This window comes from Clinocottus analis, unplaced genomic scaffold, assembly GCF_023055335.1.
Source record: "Clinocottus analis isolate CAN_PGR_092001 unplaced genomic scaffold, fCliAna1.0.p SCAF_16, whole genome shotgun sequence".
Lineage (NCBI taxonomy): Eukaryota > Metazoa > Chordata > Actinopteri > Perciformes > Cottidae > Clinocottus > Clinocottus analis.
This window is the reverse complement of record NW_027175887.1, coordinates 18378000-18394997: the sequence shown is the minus strand read 5'-3', so window position 1 is coordinate 18394997 and position 16998 is coordinate 18378000. Positions and strand designations below refer to the sequence as shown.

General features: G+C 48.6%; 2 protein-coding genes across 3 annotated transcripts; one reads left to right on the top strand and one right to left on the bottom strand.

Annotated features, from left to right (window-relative positions):
• Positions 1-54: 54 nt before the first annotated feature.
• Positions 55-9145, bottom strand: LOC137786536 (ataxin-2-like protein). Of its 2 annotated transcripts, XM_068578468.1 has the most exons (24): positions 8982-9145; positions 8688-8875; positions 8400-8451; positions 7504-7560; positions 7152-7223; positions 6881-7064; positions 6549-6667; positions 6312-6403; positions 6015-6225; positions 5602-5893; positions 5368-5448; positions 4946-5086; positions 4584-4652; positions 4444-4505; positions 3315-3565; positions 2881-2950; positions 2629-2790; positions 2463-2526; positions 2057-2223; positions 1835-1967; positions 1512-1621; positions 1245-1424; positions 735-894; positions 55-427 (listed from the first exon to the last, which is right to left on the bottom strand). In XM_068578468.1, exons 2-24 carry the CDS (start codon positions 8702-8704, stop codon positions 369-371), a joined length of 2805 nt encoding a protein of 934 aa, XP_068434569.1. In that variant the 5' UTR covers positions 8705-8875; positions 8982-9145; the 3' UTR covers positions 55-368. The 2 variants fall into 2 exon arrangements, with proteins under 2 accessions (XP_068434569.1, XP_068434570.1); XM_068578469.1 differs by lacking the exon at positions 8688-8875.
• A 1457-nt stretch (positions 9146-10602) lies between these two features.
• Positions 10603-16677, top strand: arl6ip1 (ADP-ribosylation factor-like 6 interacting protein 1). Its single transcript, XM_068579247.1, has 6 exons — positions 10603-10761; positions 11512-11645; positions 12057-12176; positions 14424-14541; positions 14731-14815; positions 15733-16677. The coding sequence occupies exons 1-6, from the start codon at positions 10726-10728 to the stop codon at positions 15849-15851; spliced, it is 612 nt and encodes a 203-aa protein (XP_068435348.1). The 5' UTR covers positions 10603-10725; the 3' UTR covers positions 15852-16677.
• The last annotated feature ends 321 nt before the right edge of the window (positions 16678-16998 follow it).

Sequence of the window (16998 nt, the reverse complement as noted above, 5' to 3'; positions counted from 1 at the left end):
TTTCCATAAAGTAATAAACCATTTAGCTCAAACAAAGCGTCCCAGCACACAGAGTGGTTTTGATTCAGTGGTTTTATTAATGAACTGGTTCCGTCTGCAAAAGGACCAAAAGGAGCGAGGAGAAGCTCCGCCCCCTCGGCCAGAAGCTCCGCCCCCTCGGCCAGAAAACCTATTTACATTTAAAACGTTGTTTCATGTCGGGAATGTACGACGCTTCGGTTGTTATCGTTTACTCATTGTTTATGTTATTAAAGGGGGGGGGAGCCAGGTGGAAGGGGGAGGGGCCTGGAGGTTCAGTTGGCAGACAGTGGAAGGGGGCGGAGTCAGGTGAAGGGGAGGAGCTGTGTGTAAGGGGGAGGAGCCGGGCTTCAGTTGGCAGACGGGTGGAAGGACAGCTGCTGGGTCGGGTGAGCCTGGACCTGAAGAGCTGAGACAGGAAGCACGAACATTAACTCATCTTCATCTTCAAAGGTAAGACAACATTTTATATGACGCACTATTTGTCATGTGGTTTTTCATAATGTTTTAATATATTTATGTACATATTATACAATGTACAATTCTTTAAAAGTCATAATTTAGTAAAGTACGTCCTCTTTGTACAAATACTACAAAGAGAAACCGTCACTACTTCTGTAGTTACTGCCGTCTGCCGCTAGAGGGCAGCATCGCTCCGCCTCTTTAACCCTTAGAGTGGACTCTGGGTCCAGGACCAGGACCGGGCCGTGCTCTACCTTGTGGGTGTCCGATGTAGAAGTGCTGTGGCGCCCCCTGCTGGGGGCCGTGTTGGGGGTTGGATCCAGCGCCCTGCTGGGGGACGTAGTGCAGCATGACGGGGGGCAGGCCGTGACCCCCAGAGTGATGCGGTCCAGAGAGACCGCCTGCAACGTGGGCCTGCACACACAACCGGGCCTTTACTTCAGGACGGCAGTCAAAGTACCACAAATACTACAGGACCACAAATACTACTGGAACACAAATACTGCAGGACCACAAATACTACTGGAACACAAATACTACTGGAACACAAATACTACTGGAACACAAATACTGCAGGAACACACGGCCTATACTTTAAAGATGGAGATGTGACTATGAAGAAGAAGGGGCGTGTCTAAAGATGGTGGTGAAAAAGGGGCGTGTGTAAAGATGGTGGTGAAAAAGGGGCGTGTGTAAAGATGGTGGTGAAAAAGGGGCGTGTCTAAAGATGGCGGTGAAAAAGGGGCGTGTGTAAAGACGGCTACCTGCGTGAGCTGGCTGATGGAGGGGAAGCCGTGGGCCAGAGGCTGGTGGGGGAGGCTGTAGCCCTGCATGGCGTAGGAGGCCTGGGGGGAGCTGTGGCCCGGCGGCAGGTTGGGGGGCGTCGGCGCCTGCAGGCCTCCAGAGTGGAACATGGACTGAGGCTGAGGACCGGCCTGACTGGGCTGAGGGGGCAGAGGGAGACCGGGTCACAACAGAGGCTTTCAGCAGCAGCTGAGCCCACACGAGGCGGAACCGGGGGCCGTGGGTACCTGGTTGTGTCCCGGACTGGGAGCTGTGTGCTGGGGGGGCTGGTTCCCAGTCGGGGTGCTGGAGGGCTGAGGGTGGTGGAGGGCGCCCGCGTGGTGGGAGAAGGACTGGGCTGAAACCAGACGGAACGTTAAGGAACCCGTGAGAACGTTCTTTGGGCTCCACGATCAAAATACTTCTTGATTTTCAAACGGTTAAATGTGTTTCAAACATTCAAACACAACTGCAATCTAAACTATCTGCAGGACGTTCCCTGGCTTGATGAACTGAGTCGGTGTCTTTCCTTGAAGAGGACCAACAGAAGTAGGAGACTGGACCTGCTCACCATACATGGCCTGCTGGGGCCCCTGCGGCCCCTCAGCCTGGCCGGGGTACTGCGGCCCCGGAGGACCCATCTGCTGGGGGGGCGCGCCGGAGGCCAGCATCCTGGCTCCGCCCTGAAGCATCGAGTACATGGGCTGAAGGTGTGAAGCAGAGAAGTAGAGTCAGATGTGTTGTGGTGTTGTATATCTATATAAATGACTACATGTATTCGTGGATGTGGTACCTGTCCGTGGTAGTGGGGGGGCAGGGTCTGGATCACCTGACCGTACTGCAGGTAGGACTGGGGGTACGGCGAGGCCACCAGCGGCGGTCCCGCTGCCGAGGCTGCAGCCGAGATCATAGAGGAGGCCTGGGAGGCGTGGTGCTCCGGACGCTGCCCCACCACGGGCCCTGAACGCAGCACAACACGCCGTCAGGCACGAGGAACACACTGATCTGAGGCCGGCTGCTGGTCATGTGACGCCGTGAACAACCAATCAGTGATTGAGACGAGCAGGAGGAGCGCTAGTACCGTTAGCAGCACCGCTAACGGAGAACCAACAGGAGGAGAGCTAGCTGTGTGTGTGTGTGTGTGTGTGTGTGTGTGTGTGTGCGTGTGCGTGTGCGTGTGTGTGTGTGTGTGTGTGTACCTTTGGCTCTGGGGTATTTCCCCTGGTTGACAGTCGACATTGTGTACTGGTACATCTGAGGAGCCTGAGGAGGTAAACAAGTTGTATTAATAATATATTCTTTATATATATATACACACACATACATACATACATATTCTCTATATATGTTTTATAATCTCCAGACCTGGATCTGGTGTCCCTGGATGTGCAGCGGGGACACGTAGGACAGGTAGTGTCCAGGTGGGTTGCTGTAGATGGCTCCGCCCCCTGGCTGTCCGGGAGGAGCCAGGACCAATGAGGGGCTGGGGGGCGTCGGCCTGGGAGGAGTGGGCGTCGGCGCCGGCTTCTGTCACGACAGAGTTTTACGAGCGTGTGATTCTACATGAAAGGCTTGATGGAGAATAAAGAATATAAAGATGGAGGCAAAGGGAGGAACCTGGACCACGTTCACTTTGACGGGGAGGAACTCCTTCGCGTTGGGGTTCAGCGTGGAGTGTTTCACGTGTCTGGAAGCAACACAACAAACACCACGTGTACATTTCATGAAACACAAAGTCACTGAAACGTTTGCTCGTGCTGTTGATGCGAGATCAAGAAAATCTGAACCAGCAAATTGTTTTTAAAAGAATCGTCAGAATTAGTCAAGAAAATGGCAACCAGAGCGGTTTAAATATTAATTTATACATAAAAAATTAAAACTAAATTTAAATCACGCCCTAAAGAATCTCTTTTCCAAGATGGCCGCATAAAAATTTCACACAAAACCATAAAAAACCTAAAAAAAAAAAAGAAATGACGATGCTAAGCTAACCAGCAAGCGGTCACACGGCTCTACCCAGCATGCTCCTGGGTAGCGGTCACTCTACTCACGCTGCCGCTGCAGCCTCGGGCCGCTCGCCGCTGTCTGGACGGCCGTCCTCGCTGCCGGGGCTCGAGCCCTCGGGCCCGGCGGCCGCGGCGGGCGGGGCGACCTCCGTCACCGGCTGCAGGTCCTGGGCCGAGGAGGCGGGTTTGGGCGGCGCGGGGGAGGAGGAGGAGGAGGAGGAAGAGGAGGAGGCGGAGCTGTGAGGAGGAGCGTCTGCAGATGCCGGGTTCGCCGACGGAGAAGAGGTGGGCTGCAGCTGAGACACGGACAGGAAGTCACCAGGACGTTAGACAGGAAGTCACCAGGACGTTAGACAGGAAGTCACCAGGACGTAAGACAGGAAGTCACCAGGACGTTAGACAGGAAGTCACCAGGACGTAAGACAGGAAGTCACTTTGAACAATAGTGTCTGTTAAATGAATCCATGTTATAAAAAAGAGAAGTTGTGATGTTTAGAAGTGTTTCTGTGAGGTACTTCTACACAGTCTGTGTACTACTACAGTAGATGGAGCAAAGTACTGAAAGTAAGATCATATGTTTGTAGTATTAGTACATAGTAGTTTTCTCTGTCATAAACTGTGTATTCTTCTAGATCACAGTGTTTATTGACAACAAGCCAAACTGTTCTAACACACCAGACTCCATTGATAAAAGCAGTGATTTAAGCTGTGGGAACAGGAGCTGCTGGTCTGCTGCTGCCTCCGTCTGTTAGTGTGTTTGTGTTGTTGTGAGACTTCAGTGGATCTGAACCAACACTTTACAACAACACTGTGACACAACAACACAAACACAGCAGCAGCCCGAGGCAGCAGGAGACCAGCAGCTCCTGAGCTGTGAGAGCTTAAATCTCTGCTTTTATGAGTGGAGTCTGGTGTGTTTGGAGAGAGTAAACTACAGCTTCAGCTCCGTCAGAAAGGCGAAGAGCTGAAGATAAAATAACTACAACGCTCATTTAAACTGATATTCATCCTTTGAGGGTCCAACACATGCATCCACAGCCCCTCATGACCCCTCATGACCCCCCATGACCCCCCATGACCTCCCCATGACCCTTCGTGACCCTGTGTGACCCCTCGTCACCCCGTGTTAACCCTTATGACCCCTCGTGACCCTGCGTGACCCCTCAGCTCTCACCCTGAACTCCTTGCCGAACTTGCGCAGCTCCTCCAGCTGGTTCCTCTGCTGCACCGTGGGAGCTGCAGGGCGGAGAGCGCAGCGTGAGCGGCGAGCGCCTCGGACACGGTGAACAAAATAAAACGGGGTTTCCCGCTCACCTTTGCAGCTCTTCCCTTCGGTCAGACTGTCGGTCCTCTCCTTGGCGGCCGAGCTGAGGATCTCGTTCACTGTGGAGAGAAGACACAGTTCACGCACTGCATGCTGGGAAAAAACACGGGGAGGTGTGTCAACACACTTTCTACATTTTTTTTTTTTTATGTAATTTCAAAAACATTTGAGAACTTGATTTTGATTTTTTTTTTTTAATGTTTTTATTGTTTTACTTGATTTGATAAAAATAAAATATATTAAGAAAAAAAAGAAATTCAGTTTTTTATTTCTCTGTAAACTTCCTGTGGCTTCTGTTACTGCGCTGCTGGTTGTTGTTGTTGTTGTTGTTGTTTATCTGAACCCGTCTCACCGTCCACGGGGAACAGCGGCGTCGGGCCGGACGGCTTGGAGCCGGGAGCCATGGTGACGGAGGAGGAGGAGTCCAGGAACACAGGGCCGCCGCCCACAGGAAGTAGCTCCAAGGGGGCGTCGGCTTTAGGAGCCCGAGAGACTGAGAGAGAGAGAGAGAGAGAGAGAGAGAGAGAGGGAGGGAGAGAGAGAGAGAGAGAGAGAGAGGAGAGAGAGAGAGAGAGAGAGAGAGAGAGAGAGAGAGAGAGAGAGAGAGAGAGAGGGAGAGAGAGAGAGAGAGAGGGAGAGAGGGAGGGAGAGGGAGAGAGAGAGTAGGGGGGGTTAGACCTCTCTCTCTCTCTCTCTCTCTCTCTCTCTCTCTCTCTCTCTCTCTCTCTCTCTCTCTCTCTCTCTCTCTCTCTCTCTCTCTCTCTCTCTCTCTACCTGTAGAGGTCTGGCTGCTCGGCGTCCTCAGGGTCCTGCTGCTCTGGAGTCTCTGGGTTTTGGGGGAAGTTCTGGACGTGACTGTGACACAAACAACAACAACAACAACAACAACAAAGTCATGAATGAGATCCATGAACCTGAGCTGAACATGATGTTAATGAAACATGAGTATTGTGGTGACTATGATGTATGATCTGTGTGTGTGACAGAAGATGGAGTCGTGGTTGGTACCTCCGTTCACGGCGGTGCGCGCGGCGTCTCCGGGCGCCGTCGGGTGAGCGAGGGCGTGCGGCGCCGCGTGGTTGCTGCAGGGCGGGCTGCCGGCCGCCGGCGGGCTGCCGGCCCGGTGGGGAGAGTAGGCGGACCGGAGGGACAGCGGGCTGCTGCGGTCCGAGGACGAGCCGCCCGCCGCCGCCGCCGCGTGTCTGGAGGACGACGGCGGCGCCGCGGTGCGGCCGGAGGCGCCGGTTCTGCCCGACAGGCCGATCTCTCGAGCCCGCTGAGGGAGAGGGATGTATTTACCCTCCCTGAGGAGAGGAGGGGAGGTGAGATGCATTCTGGAGGACGAGGACCAATGAATATACACAAACAATCAAATGTACATGACTTTTCACCATAACTTATGATTTTTAACCATGTAGGACTTGCCTGGCGCTGGGCGTGAACCCGGGGCTGGCCCGGTCCTCGCGCTCCCGCACCACCGAGCTGAACTTGTCCTCCTCGCTGCGCCCCTCGTCGTTCTCCAGGGAAACCCTGCGGCGGTACTGCAGGCTGCCCTCGATCTCGTGAGCCAGCCGGGCGGCGCGCGCCTCCCGCTGCCGGAAGACCTCGGAGGTCCCCTTCTCCAACGGCATGCTGGGAGAAACACACACACACACACTTTAAGAACTTGTGTTGGCTTTTTAAAGGTATGAGAGTGTGTGTCTACGGGACTGACTCACGTGTACATGGACAGGCTGGCGTCGTAGGTGGACTTCACTCCGTACGTCTCCTCATTGAACTTGAACATCTCGTTGGCGTCCCAACCGTTAGACTGAGAGGAGACAGAGACGTGAAGATGAGGGACGAGTCCTCACCGTGTGTGTGTGTGTGTGTGTGTGTGTGTGTGTGTGTGTGTCCTCACCGTGTGTGTGTGTGTGTGTGTGTGTGTGTGTGTGTGTGTGTGTGTGTGTCCTCACCGTGTCCGCCTCCAGCTCAAAGTTCTCTCCGTTGCCGTTCCCGTCCCACCTCTGCAGGACTTTCTCGCGGTGGTCCCCGTTCACTCGCGATGAGCTGATGGACGTGTCGGTGAAGGTGTCTGAACATGAACACACCTCATTAGTTGTTTTTTAATCTTTCTGACGGTCCTTGAACGCATCGTGTATGACGAAGGATTCCGTCACAAAAAACAATCGGCTTGAAATTTTACTTTTTTAAAAATTTTACATACATTTTTTAAAACGCTTGTTTTCTGAATGGAGTCTGGTTGGATTAGTGCTAATTGAATGGATTAAAAAAGTTCACTTGTCACCTTTGACGGCAAAGTTCAGGTCGACGTCGCGGCACGTCATGGTCACCAGGTCGCTGGGGCTGAAGATCATCGTGTCTGTGATGTCCTCGATCTTAGGGGAAGAGGACGGGCCTTCCTCTTCCTCTCCTCCTCCTCCTGCGTCTCCATCGCTCTGCTTGTGCACGGCGTCCACAGCCAGCTCACACTGAGCAGACCGGAGAGAAACGGATCAATACGACAGATCGCCTCTCGTCAGGACTCAGCTGTTTGGGTTTGTTTGTTTATTTTGTACCTGAGAGCTTAAAGTCTTGAAGATTCCTTCGTACGCGGCTCCGTTCTTCACCCTCACATCACAGGTGGAGCCCTGAAACCACAAGAAAGCTCTCATGGTGCGTTCAGGCTCCGTTCAGTGAACATGAGCACTGAATGAAGGTACGTGATAACATTCTCATGGTGCGTTCAGGTGTAATCTAGTAAACTGTAGTGTTGGTGATGAACTCGAGAGAACCCAGATGTTTCAGATGAATATATAAAAATATCTTTCCAAGATGAATTATGAAGTGTTAAATACACATTTGAGATGGATTATAAAGTATTAAATACATATTCGAGATGATTATGAAGTATTAAAGGTCTCTACTCACCACGACGGCTGTGAGGAAGTGAAGCATTCGGGCATTGTTGTAGACGCCTTCAAACACCTGCAGCAACACGGGAGAATGTTGTTGTTGTTGTGAAGAAAACAAACGCTACAGCACAACAATACGAGCTTCTTTAAGATGATATTTATATGAAAATCACCAACGATTTCCTAAAGATTCATTATTTAATGATTTATTGTTCTGAGGAACAAAAGGTTTGCAAAACTTTCTTTGTCTAAATATATTTGTGTTTTTAACTTTTTGGGGAAAAACAAGATTTTTTATTTTATAAAGCGATTAACAAAGGATTCAGCAGATTAATCAATAACAACAATAATCTTGTGATAGAGGTCTGTGGACAAACTAATAATAATAAAGAAACCTCAATTCTTTCTCATTATTTTTTTCTTATTTTTATATCTTATAGCTTTACTTGTATGTATAAATGCTGCTGTAGCAAAACAATGTCATTACAGTTTAATAAATATTGGCAGCTCATTTTAATTTTTTGTCTATAATAATTAAGTGAATTCAAAGTGAGTTCAAGTATAAATACATGTAATTAAATTAGATTAAATTAAAGTAAATTAAAATCAAACATGTATATTTAAAAAGACAAATATGTACGTGATGATTCCAAAGCCGAGAATTACATTCTATGCTGATTTAATGTTTGGATTTTTTTATTTTTATTTAATATTGTTCACATCCTACCTGGCCCCTCCCCCTCCCACCTGATTGTTTACACGGCCTGGCCCCGCCCCTGGCCCCGCCCCCAGGGCACCCCGTAGCTTCGTGCTGAGCCCTGAGTGTTTACACGGCCTGGCCCCGCCCCTGGCCCCGCCCCTGCTAATACCCGGGTTATCTTTTCCCAATAAATAACCTCCGTCACTACTTACTATGCTGCTTAAAGGGGAGGTCTGTGACGGCGGTTTCATTGTGTTCCTCGTCCTGCAGAAGAAAAAACAACCGTCAGCGAACAGAAACCGACTTAATTCTCCACGCAGAACAATAAAACCCCTTACACAGCTAGCCAGCTAGCTCCAGCTAACGGGAGCTAGCTCGGCGCGGGCGTCGAGTTTTCCTTAGCGACGGAGACGCGAAACAAACCGCCAGAAAAAAAACGACGTCGGCATCACATTAGCAACCCCGGCATCGGGAACAAAGCCTCAGTATTCGGGTCTCACTTTTTAGTCATGTGCATCCCTGGAGCTCCCGTCTCGTCGTTCCAGCGAAAAGTCACGCACGGGTTTGACAGGCCGAGCGCGACACACCGCCGGAGAAACAACAAAACACGGTGAAGGGGGCGCTCGGTTTGCTCAAACGCCCTGGGGCTGCTGGCGCACGTGATCCGGGTCAACTCAGGCGGGTCGGGCTGACGCCGGGCGATTTAAATATATAAATCATCAAAGTATTTTCCACTTAAAAATACGAATACGTGTGTTTAAAATAAGCAATAATTAAGTCCTGTAAGTACTCACGATGTGTGAATGTTCCCGCACAAGAACAGGGAGGTAAAAACAGCCGGGCTCCGCCGAGGTCCTGCAACGAGCGCCCCCCTCGTAAATCCCGCCCACTGACCTAATCTAAAACCTCATTGAATAGAATTTTCTGCCAATCTCCTTTGACCTTTTGTTTGATTGGTTTAAGCTTCACGTCAATCATATCTCCCTCGGGCTCTCCTCACAGAGGTCACGTTGGAAACTGTTTTTAATTTGGAGATTGCGAAATAAAATGATTATTTAAAAAATATTAAATTCAGATATGTAAAGATACGTTTTATCACCATAATAAGGAATACAATAATATTTAAAAAATCTATTTTTACTTTACACCCCAAAAAAAATAAACGTACAAAATATGTGAAAGATATAAACAAATATATAATATATACAAATTAGTGTATTGAGTATGTATCATTTTACCAAATAATACATCTTCATAAAATAAAATGTTTGGCCTTGGAATCATCACATACATATTTGGGTATATTGGTTATTCATTTAATCCCAGTTAAGAAAAATACTAATAATAACACATTTAACGTGTTCTGTTTTTATTTGTTTTGTTTGTGAAAGTATGACTTGTTTTTTATGTATTATTAAATTGTCTTTTCAGGGCCCAAACTGACCAAAGTGGACATGCATAAGGTCTTGTGGACTGGGGTCTCCGTTGCATTGAAAACATGCTCTATAGCGCCCCCTACAGGCACACCCTTTTGCCCATGAGTGATGGACATGAGCGTTGACACACAGGTGGTCTGGACCTGCAGACTGGAGGCCCGGTGGAGGAGGTTCTGGACCCTCTGCCGTCGGGTCTCATCGAGGATCCTGATTCCTTTATGACCCGAGACACGATCCTCCTCCACCGCTGGGCCCCGGGCCACCAGGCCTCCACGTCCCCGTCATCCAGATCTCCCTCACCACCGGGACTCTGCAGGTCTCTGCTGAGATATTAATACATTACTTTATTAAACATATCACTTTAGTAACATAGTGATATAATATTACTCTATTATGATATTACTATATTACTGCCAACACACTAGAGCACATTCACACACATTACGTTTTATTTTTGTAAATCTTTACAGGCTTTCATCTAAAATAATAGTCAGAATTATTGTTAGTATTACCTATTTGTATTAATATAACTACTTTTTATACTTATACACATTTTTTATACACACTTGTTTTTTTATACGATCTGTATATTTCATATTCTTCTTACTGTTTTTTTAAATTTTGTTTTATTACTGTTCTACTGTTTATTTACTTGATTACTTGATCTTTATCTTTATTTACTGTGAGCAATACTGCTGTAATATTGTAATTCCCCCATTAACGGACTAATAAAGGATTATCTTATTTTATATTATTATTCTATGTAATATATGTAATATATTATCTTTTATATATTATTATTAGATGTATTATCTATTAAAGGAAGAAATCCTACTATGTGTGCATATTGAGTAAGAGTCCTTATATGGGTTCACGTACTAAAAGGGAACGCCCACTTTTGGCCTCGCATGAAGATACAAAACTACATTTCCCAGAATGCCGTCGGCGGATTTTGACGCAATATTTCCTCCATAAAGACCTCCTGCTCCAGTCCGACCGTTAGTGACGCCAGAGCCAGAAAGGAGGCGTGCTAGCTGCTGCGCTGCGGGCCGCTAACTGGTGAACAACGAACCGAGTCACACAACCGAACCTACCGGAGACCATGGCCGACGGCGACAACAAGAGCGCAAACATGCTCGTGAGTATTTACCCGCGTTTTACCGTATTTACCGGACAGGTGGGCTCCAAAGTACCCGAGACATTAGCTTAACGGCTAGCCTTGTGGCGCGGACGGGCCTTTTTATTCCAGCTCGATGTGTAGCTCCATCAGTTGTCGCGGACGTCGTGGCTCCGAAGCAGCAGATGAGCTAACGGGGAGCTAACGGGCGGTCCCCCCGGTCAACCGGCCGCCGCTCGGTGGGACTGACGTTAGCTAGCTAGTTAGCTTGTAAAGCTAGTTAGGCTAGCTTGCTCCAGGAGTGACGAGGCTCGTGCTGCACAGTCATATCATTGCCTTGCTTATCGGCAGCGGCAGCCACACCCTCGCCCTGTTCTCACCCAGATGATTAACTACACTCTTTGTCAGCAACAGAATAAAGTGTTTGGACCAGCACATTAAAGTCTTTGTTACAGAACAAACTCCCCTGGAGAATGTAACAGACTTGACATGTTAACGATTAACTTTGTTAATCCCTTTTTGTTTAATAAAAGTGAACAAAGCCTCTGACTCTCAGGACAGTTTACCTGACTGAAGAGTTTACAGTGAATTACTTCAATGGAGTTGATATTTATACTGCAAATGAATCATTGTACCATTTAGACCCGCTCTCTGCTGTTCTGGATCATTGCACTGTTTTAGTGCAGTCATGTGGTGGTTGGTTCGGTTACGTGTGTGTGTGTGTGTGTGTGTGTGTGTGTGTGTGTGTGTGTGTGTGTGTGTGTCTTTCAGGCTCAGGAAACTGCCCAGCTGGAGGAGCAGCTGCAGGGCTGGGGCGAGGTGATCCTGGCCGGCGACCGCGTCCTGCGCTGGGAGAAGCCCTGGTTCCCTGGAGCCCTGATCGGGGCCACCACCGTGCTCTTCATGTGAGTCCTCTTGAGCACACACACACTGAGGCGTGTCTGTAGCCAGACCTTTCTACATCTACGGAGCTGACCTGGTTTTGAAAGGTCGTGTTCTCGTCCCCACATGTGAAGCAGCAGTAAGCGTGTCCGTTATAATTAATTTGTCACATTTAGTGCTGCTTGATGAACTTTGTAGACCTTTTTATTAAACGTTACTCTAATGCACCGCCTCCTCTCTCGGTCTAACACGCATTCATTTCACTTCCATTGAAGTTTTTTAAATGCAACATGCAGGAGCTGCAGCGCCGTGAACCCGTTCTAAACTGAGGAGAAGAGCACGTGAACAGATGAATTGCTCTTAACTACATTGTGAGCTCTTGAACTGAGGCTCTGGTTCTGAACATCGACTGACTTCCTCATCCTCTTCCTCAGGCTGATTTACTACCTGGACCCGTCCGTGCTGACCGGGCTCTCCTGTGCCGTCATGCTGCTCTGCCTGGCCGACTACCTGGTGCCCACCCTCGCTCCCCGAGTCTTCGGCGCCAACAAGTGGTGAGAACATGAAGCTCAGTGTGGATTGTTTCCCCCCTCAAGTGTTCACGGGATAAAAGGACTCTGATTCAAATATGGAATTTGAATGAGAGTCTTTCTTTATTGCACTCTTCCCTCCACCTGACTGGACCGCTCTCCTCTGGGCTGTTCTTTGTGTCTAACTTTAAAAATAGAAAGTCCTGGCAGCTGTCCAGAGAACAATCTGAGGAGTAAAACGAGACATAAATCCTTCTTGCTCAGCGTCGTCTAAATAGTTCTTCTGTTTGGTCGCTGCTGCGTCAGGGTGGACTAAATGCGGATGGGCTGTAAAGAAGCCGGAGCTCTGTTCGCTTTCTAGTTGTCAGCCGGCGACAAAAGCAGTCATGAGGATTTATTGCACTGGAACCAAATCAGTTGAGATGTTCTGGCTGCGCCTCACGTTGAGGGAGGAGAGTTTTTGCTTGACTTAAATAAAATGTTCCGGCGGCTCATCTCTCAGCGGTGCGTCTGCTGGTGACAGCGGACACCCGGGATCGAGTGACGGCCTGCGTTGGCACCGCTGACCCGGCTCCAGCAGGGCTCGACCCGGCCGGCTCGGGTTCGCACCAAGAGGAATAGTCAAGTGTCGAATTCGTGTTTTCTGGTTTAAAAGCGCGTCGTCGGCTCAGCGCCGGAGGAAAGGAAGCCGGGGATGGGAACCAACAAGCCACACGGCCGGGTTTAAAGGCAGCTTTGTGATTCTGGATGTAGGCCAGCAGCGAGTCTCTGTGTCTGTGGGTCTGATCCAGATTCTTTGAGAACATGCTGCGTCGCAGCTTCACAGTGGGCGGGGCTTCACATGCTGGCGGCCCGTTTGGCTCCCTGACAAGTAAGGACAGAAATAGGGGAGATGGCGAGGCAGAAGATAAAGGGCACTTTCCCTCTGAGGGTCCTGGCCGATTGGGTTCAGCTCTGGTGAAACAACCTCGCTGACTCCTCAGAACCCGTCCTGTCTCGTCGACAGGGCCCGTCCGCCAATGAGTGGTTTAATGTCATAAGGTGTCACATCTGAGCAGTCGGGACGATTGAGTTTAAACCTGAGATGAGTCTGGAGTTGATCACGTTCTACAGGTTGTAGTCGTTATGACAGGAACCTGAAGGTTGTTAATGTCTCTGCAACACTCGTGTACTTCCTCTATCGAAGAGGCCCTGAGGTGACAAACCACAAGGCGTCATGCTTCCTCCTGATGAGCAGGCGGTTGTTGTTGTTGACCGCTGCTGTAGTGCACACTAGTGAACTCTGTCTGCTGTAGTGCACACTAGTGAACTCTGTCTGCTGTAGTGCACACTCTGCTGTAGTGAACTCTAGTGAACTCTGTCTGCTGTAGTGAACACTAGTGAACTCTGTCTGCTGTAGTGAACACTAGTGAACTCTGTCTGCTGTAGTGAACACTCTGCTGTAGTGAACTCTAGTGAACTCTGTCTGCTGTAGTGAACACTAGTGAACTCTGTCTGCTGTAGTGCACACTCTGCTGTAGTGAACTCTAGTGAACTCTAGTGAACTCTCTCTGCTGTGGTGAACTCTCTGCTGTAGTGAACTCTGTCTGCTGTAGTGCACACTCTGCTGTAGTGAACTCTAGTGAACTCTGTCTGCTGTAGTGAACACTAGTGAACTCTGTCTGCTGTAGTGAACACTCTGCTGTAGTGAACTCTAGTGAACTCTGTCTGCTGTAGTGAACACTAGTGAACTCTGTCTGCTGTAGTGAACACTCTGCTGTAGTGAACTCTAGTGAACTCTGTCTGCTGTAGTGAACACTAGTGAACTCTGTCTGCTGTAGTGAACACTAGTGAACTCTGTCTGCTGTAGTGCACACTCTGCTGTAGTGAACTCTAGTGAACTCTGTCTGCTGTAGTGAACACTAGTGAACTCTGTCTGCTGTAGTGAACACTCTGCTGTAGTGAACTCTAGTGAACTCTGTCTGCTGTAGTGAACACTAGTGAACTCTGTCTGCTGTAGTGAACACTCTGCTGTAGTGAACTCTAGTGAACTCTGTCTGCTGTAGTGAACACTAGTGAACTCTGTCTGCTGTAGTGAACACTAGTGAACTCTGTCTGCTGTAGTGCACACTCTGCTGTAGTGAACTCTAGTGAACTCTAGTGAACTCTGTCTGCTGTAGTGAACTCTCTGCTGTAGTGAACTCTGTCTGCTGTGGTGAACACCCTCTGTGTCCTGTCTCCTTGAGCTCTATGTCCTGTCTCCTTGACCCCTCCCCCTCTCCTTGTGAACAGGACCAGCGAGCAGCAGCAGCGTTTCCATGAGATCTGCGGTAACCTGGTGAAGACGCAGCGCCGCATGGCGGGCTGGTGGACCAGGCTCTGCGCCCTGAAGGAGGAGAAGCCCAAGATGGTAGGTGACCGCGTGAGGTGATGCTGTGCTCCAGATAACAACCCTCAGCTGATTTGGCTCTGCTGCTCCACTGAGACCTCAAACTGGGTCACAGTGCTCGCCGCTGGAGCGCACGCTTCAATGTTCCTTCAGTGGCAGCAGCTGTTTTAATGAGGTCGGCGCTGAGCGTAACTCTGCTGCTCTCCACAGTACTTCGCCTCGGTGATCAGCAGCCTGCTGGCCGTGGCCTGGATCGGACAGCAGGTGCACAACCTGTTCCTCACCTACCTGATCGGTGAGTACCTGAACGCCTCTTCTACTTGTTCGGTGTGTGGAGCCGGATTAAACTCTAGTCCAACACGTCTTCCCAGCGTTTGAATATAATGCGCTCCAATATTGTAAATGCACAGATTTATTATGTAATGAATAAGGAATTAAATCCATTGATAGGAGAGTCTGACCTGTGAGAGGAAGCGTTGATCAGCAGTCAGGAGAAGCTTCCTGTGGGTTTGTCTTTCAGGACCTCTGTGCTGCTCTGTAGCGTCTGGACCTGGAAGTCAGACCTACTTTATTGATCCATCAAGGGAAACGGTTTAATGCTTTTATCTCCTGCAGATGCTCAACATGTTTCTGCTCCACATCACCTGGAGCCGTGAGTCACAGACTCTGTTTGTTTTTTGTTATTTTAAATGCTTTAAAACGTAGACCAACATTCAGGGCTGGAAGAGAAACCGGTTTCAGGCGTCCACACAGCATTATGTTCATATGCAGTGATACGGTGCACAGCCACAACACAGCTGCTTGTGTCGTGGTTCTGACTTTCTGACAACTAATAACCCACAACTATCACTCTTTAACAGGTAAAACAACACAACAGTTTGTGATTCATAAACAGTTTGTAACACTAATATTTGTACATTTATAAAATTAGACCACCGAACTGCATGCTGGGTACAGCTCGCCCACCATCAAGACAAGAAGAAACTGTCACACTCCTGTTGTGTTTTCCTTCATTCCCCTGGGTCCTAAGTCCCTCCTTGTCTAGCTTCCTTTATGTACAAACAGCTGCTCAGTTGGCCGTCGGTCCTTTTTGGTGTCAATGAATGAGTTTAAAAATACCGTGACAGCGCCAGAATCTTCTAAAATACCGTGATATGACATTTTGGCCGTAGCCCCACCAACGCTGCTGCTGTTGTTGTTGTTGTTGTGCAGTGAGCTTCCTGCTGCTGCTGCCCGGCCTGAACCAGCACGGCGTCATCACCAAGTACGCCTCCATGGCCAAGAGGGAGATCAACAAACTGCTCAAACAGAAGGAGAAGAAGAACGAGTAGCCGGAGGAGAGGGAGAGACCGGGCGAGCGGCAGGATGCAGTGAAGGAGACGAGCGCTGGAGGAAAGGAAAGAAGGGCCTCCTGCTTCCTCTGTCTCCGCCTTGCAGGAGACGCACCTTTTTTTATTTAAGTCACGTTAAATAAGGTTCATTTCTCTCGCCACCATTTGAAACTTCACCGCCCACTTTTTTTATTCTTTAAAGTTTCTCTGCCATGCACGAGTCCTCATATGGAGGTTATTACCGCACTGAACACACACACACACACACACACACACACACACACACACACACACACCCTTCTCTTTCTTAGTGCTTCATTTTAAGATGTCAGTCATGCTTTTAAGCCCCTCCCTCTCTTTAGACAAGACTACTGAGCCGTTCTGTAGCGTTGCTGCATCATTTTAACCCAGAGGATTCCTGACAGTATTTTATGTTCTCGTCCCGTTGGGAACGCGTCGTGTTCCAGTGTTTTCTTCTTCTGCTTTGTATTTAAACCGATAACGCTGAAACTAAACTGGATTTAAAGTTGAGCTCCTGCTGAGTTTAAAGGTTACTAGACGTAAGCCTGCTGCTAGCTGGACGCTGGTCTCTTAGCTCCTCCCCTATGACCTGGTGGGCGGAGTCTCTTAGCTCCTCCCCTATGACCTGGTGGGCGGGGTCTCTGTAAATAGACCCCCATGTTTTTCCTTCACTCCGCGACGCCCTCTTCTCTTATTTATGTTCTTTCCTCATCTTTTCTGGTTTGTTTACGTCTTTTCAACTCATTTCATTGTTTTGTCAATATTGACTTCTGTAAGAAAATGAATAAAGTTTGATTTAAATTAATTTTCTCTGGCTTTTTTTACTCTCTTGTTTAATATCCTGAGTGGTTGAAAGAAAAAAAACGTGATTTGTTTTGAAGCAGTTTGTCTGATCAGTAAACCAAAACTGATTTTCTACATCAAATATCTCCTTAACACCATGGAATATACGGTAAAGATTTATTATAACCAAATTTATTATTTGCGTTAATAAACATTAAACAAAGCTGTTTTATTAGATGACAAATAAGCATTTTAAATGCAGAATATAAGTTACTGACACTTCATAAATCTAAATCCATGCAGATCCTGTATAACTAACCCATTCTGTTATTGATGTGCACGT

Bases quoted from the DNA above. Each gene is read 5' to 3' on its own strand.
- LOC137786536 (XM_068578468.1), bottom strand. The intron at 7,065-7,151 runs GTACAAAATAAA...CGGTCTGCTCAG, and splicing joins TCAAGACTTTAAGCTCTCAG to TGTGAGCTGGCTGTGGACGC. The intron at 1,968-2,056 runs GTACCACATCCA...TCACACCTTCAG, and splicing joins CCCCCCACTACCACGGACAG to CCCATGTACTCGATGCTTCA.
- arl6ip1 (XM_068579247.1), top strand. From the start codon at position 10,726: ATGGCCGACGGCGACAACAAGAGCGCAAACATGCTC. The intron at 11,646-12,056 runs GTGAGTCCTCTT...CCTCTTCCTCAG, and splicing joins GCCACCACCGTGCTCTTCAT to GCTGATTTACTACCTGGACC. The intron at 14,542-14,730 runs GTAGGTGACCGC...TGCTCTCCACAG, and splicing joins AGGAGGAGAAGCCCAAGATG to TACTTCGCCTCGGTGATCAG.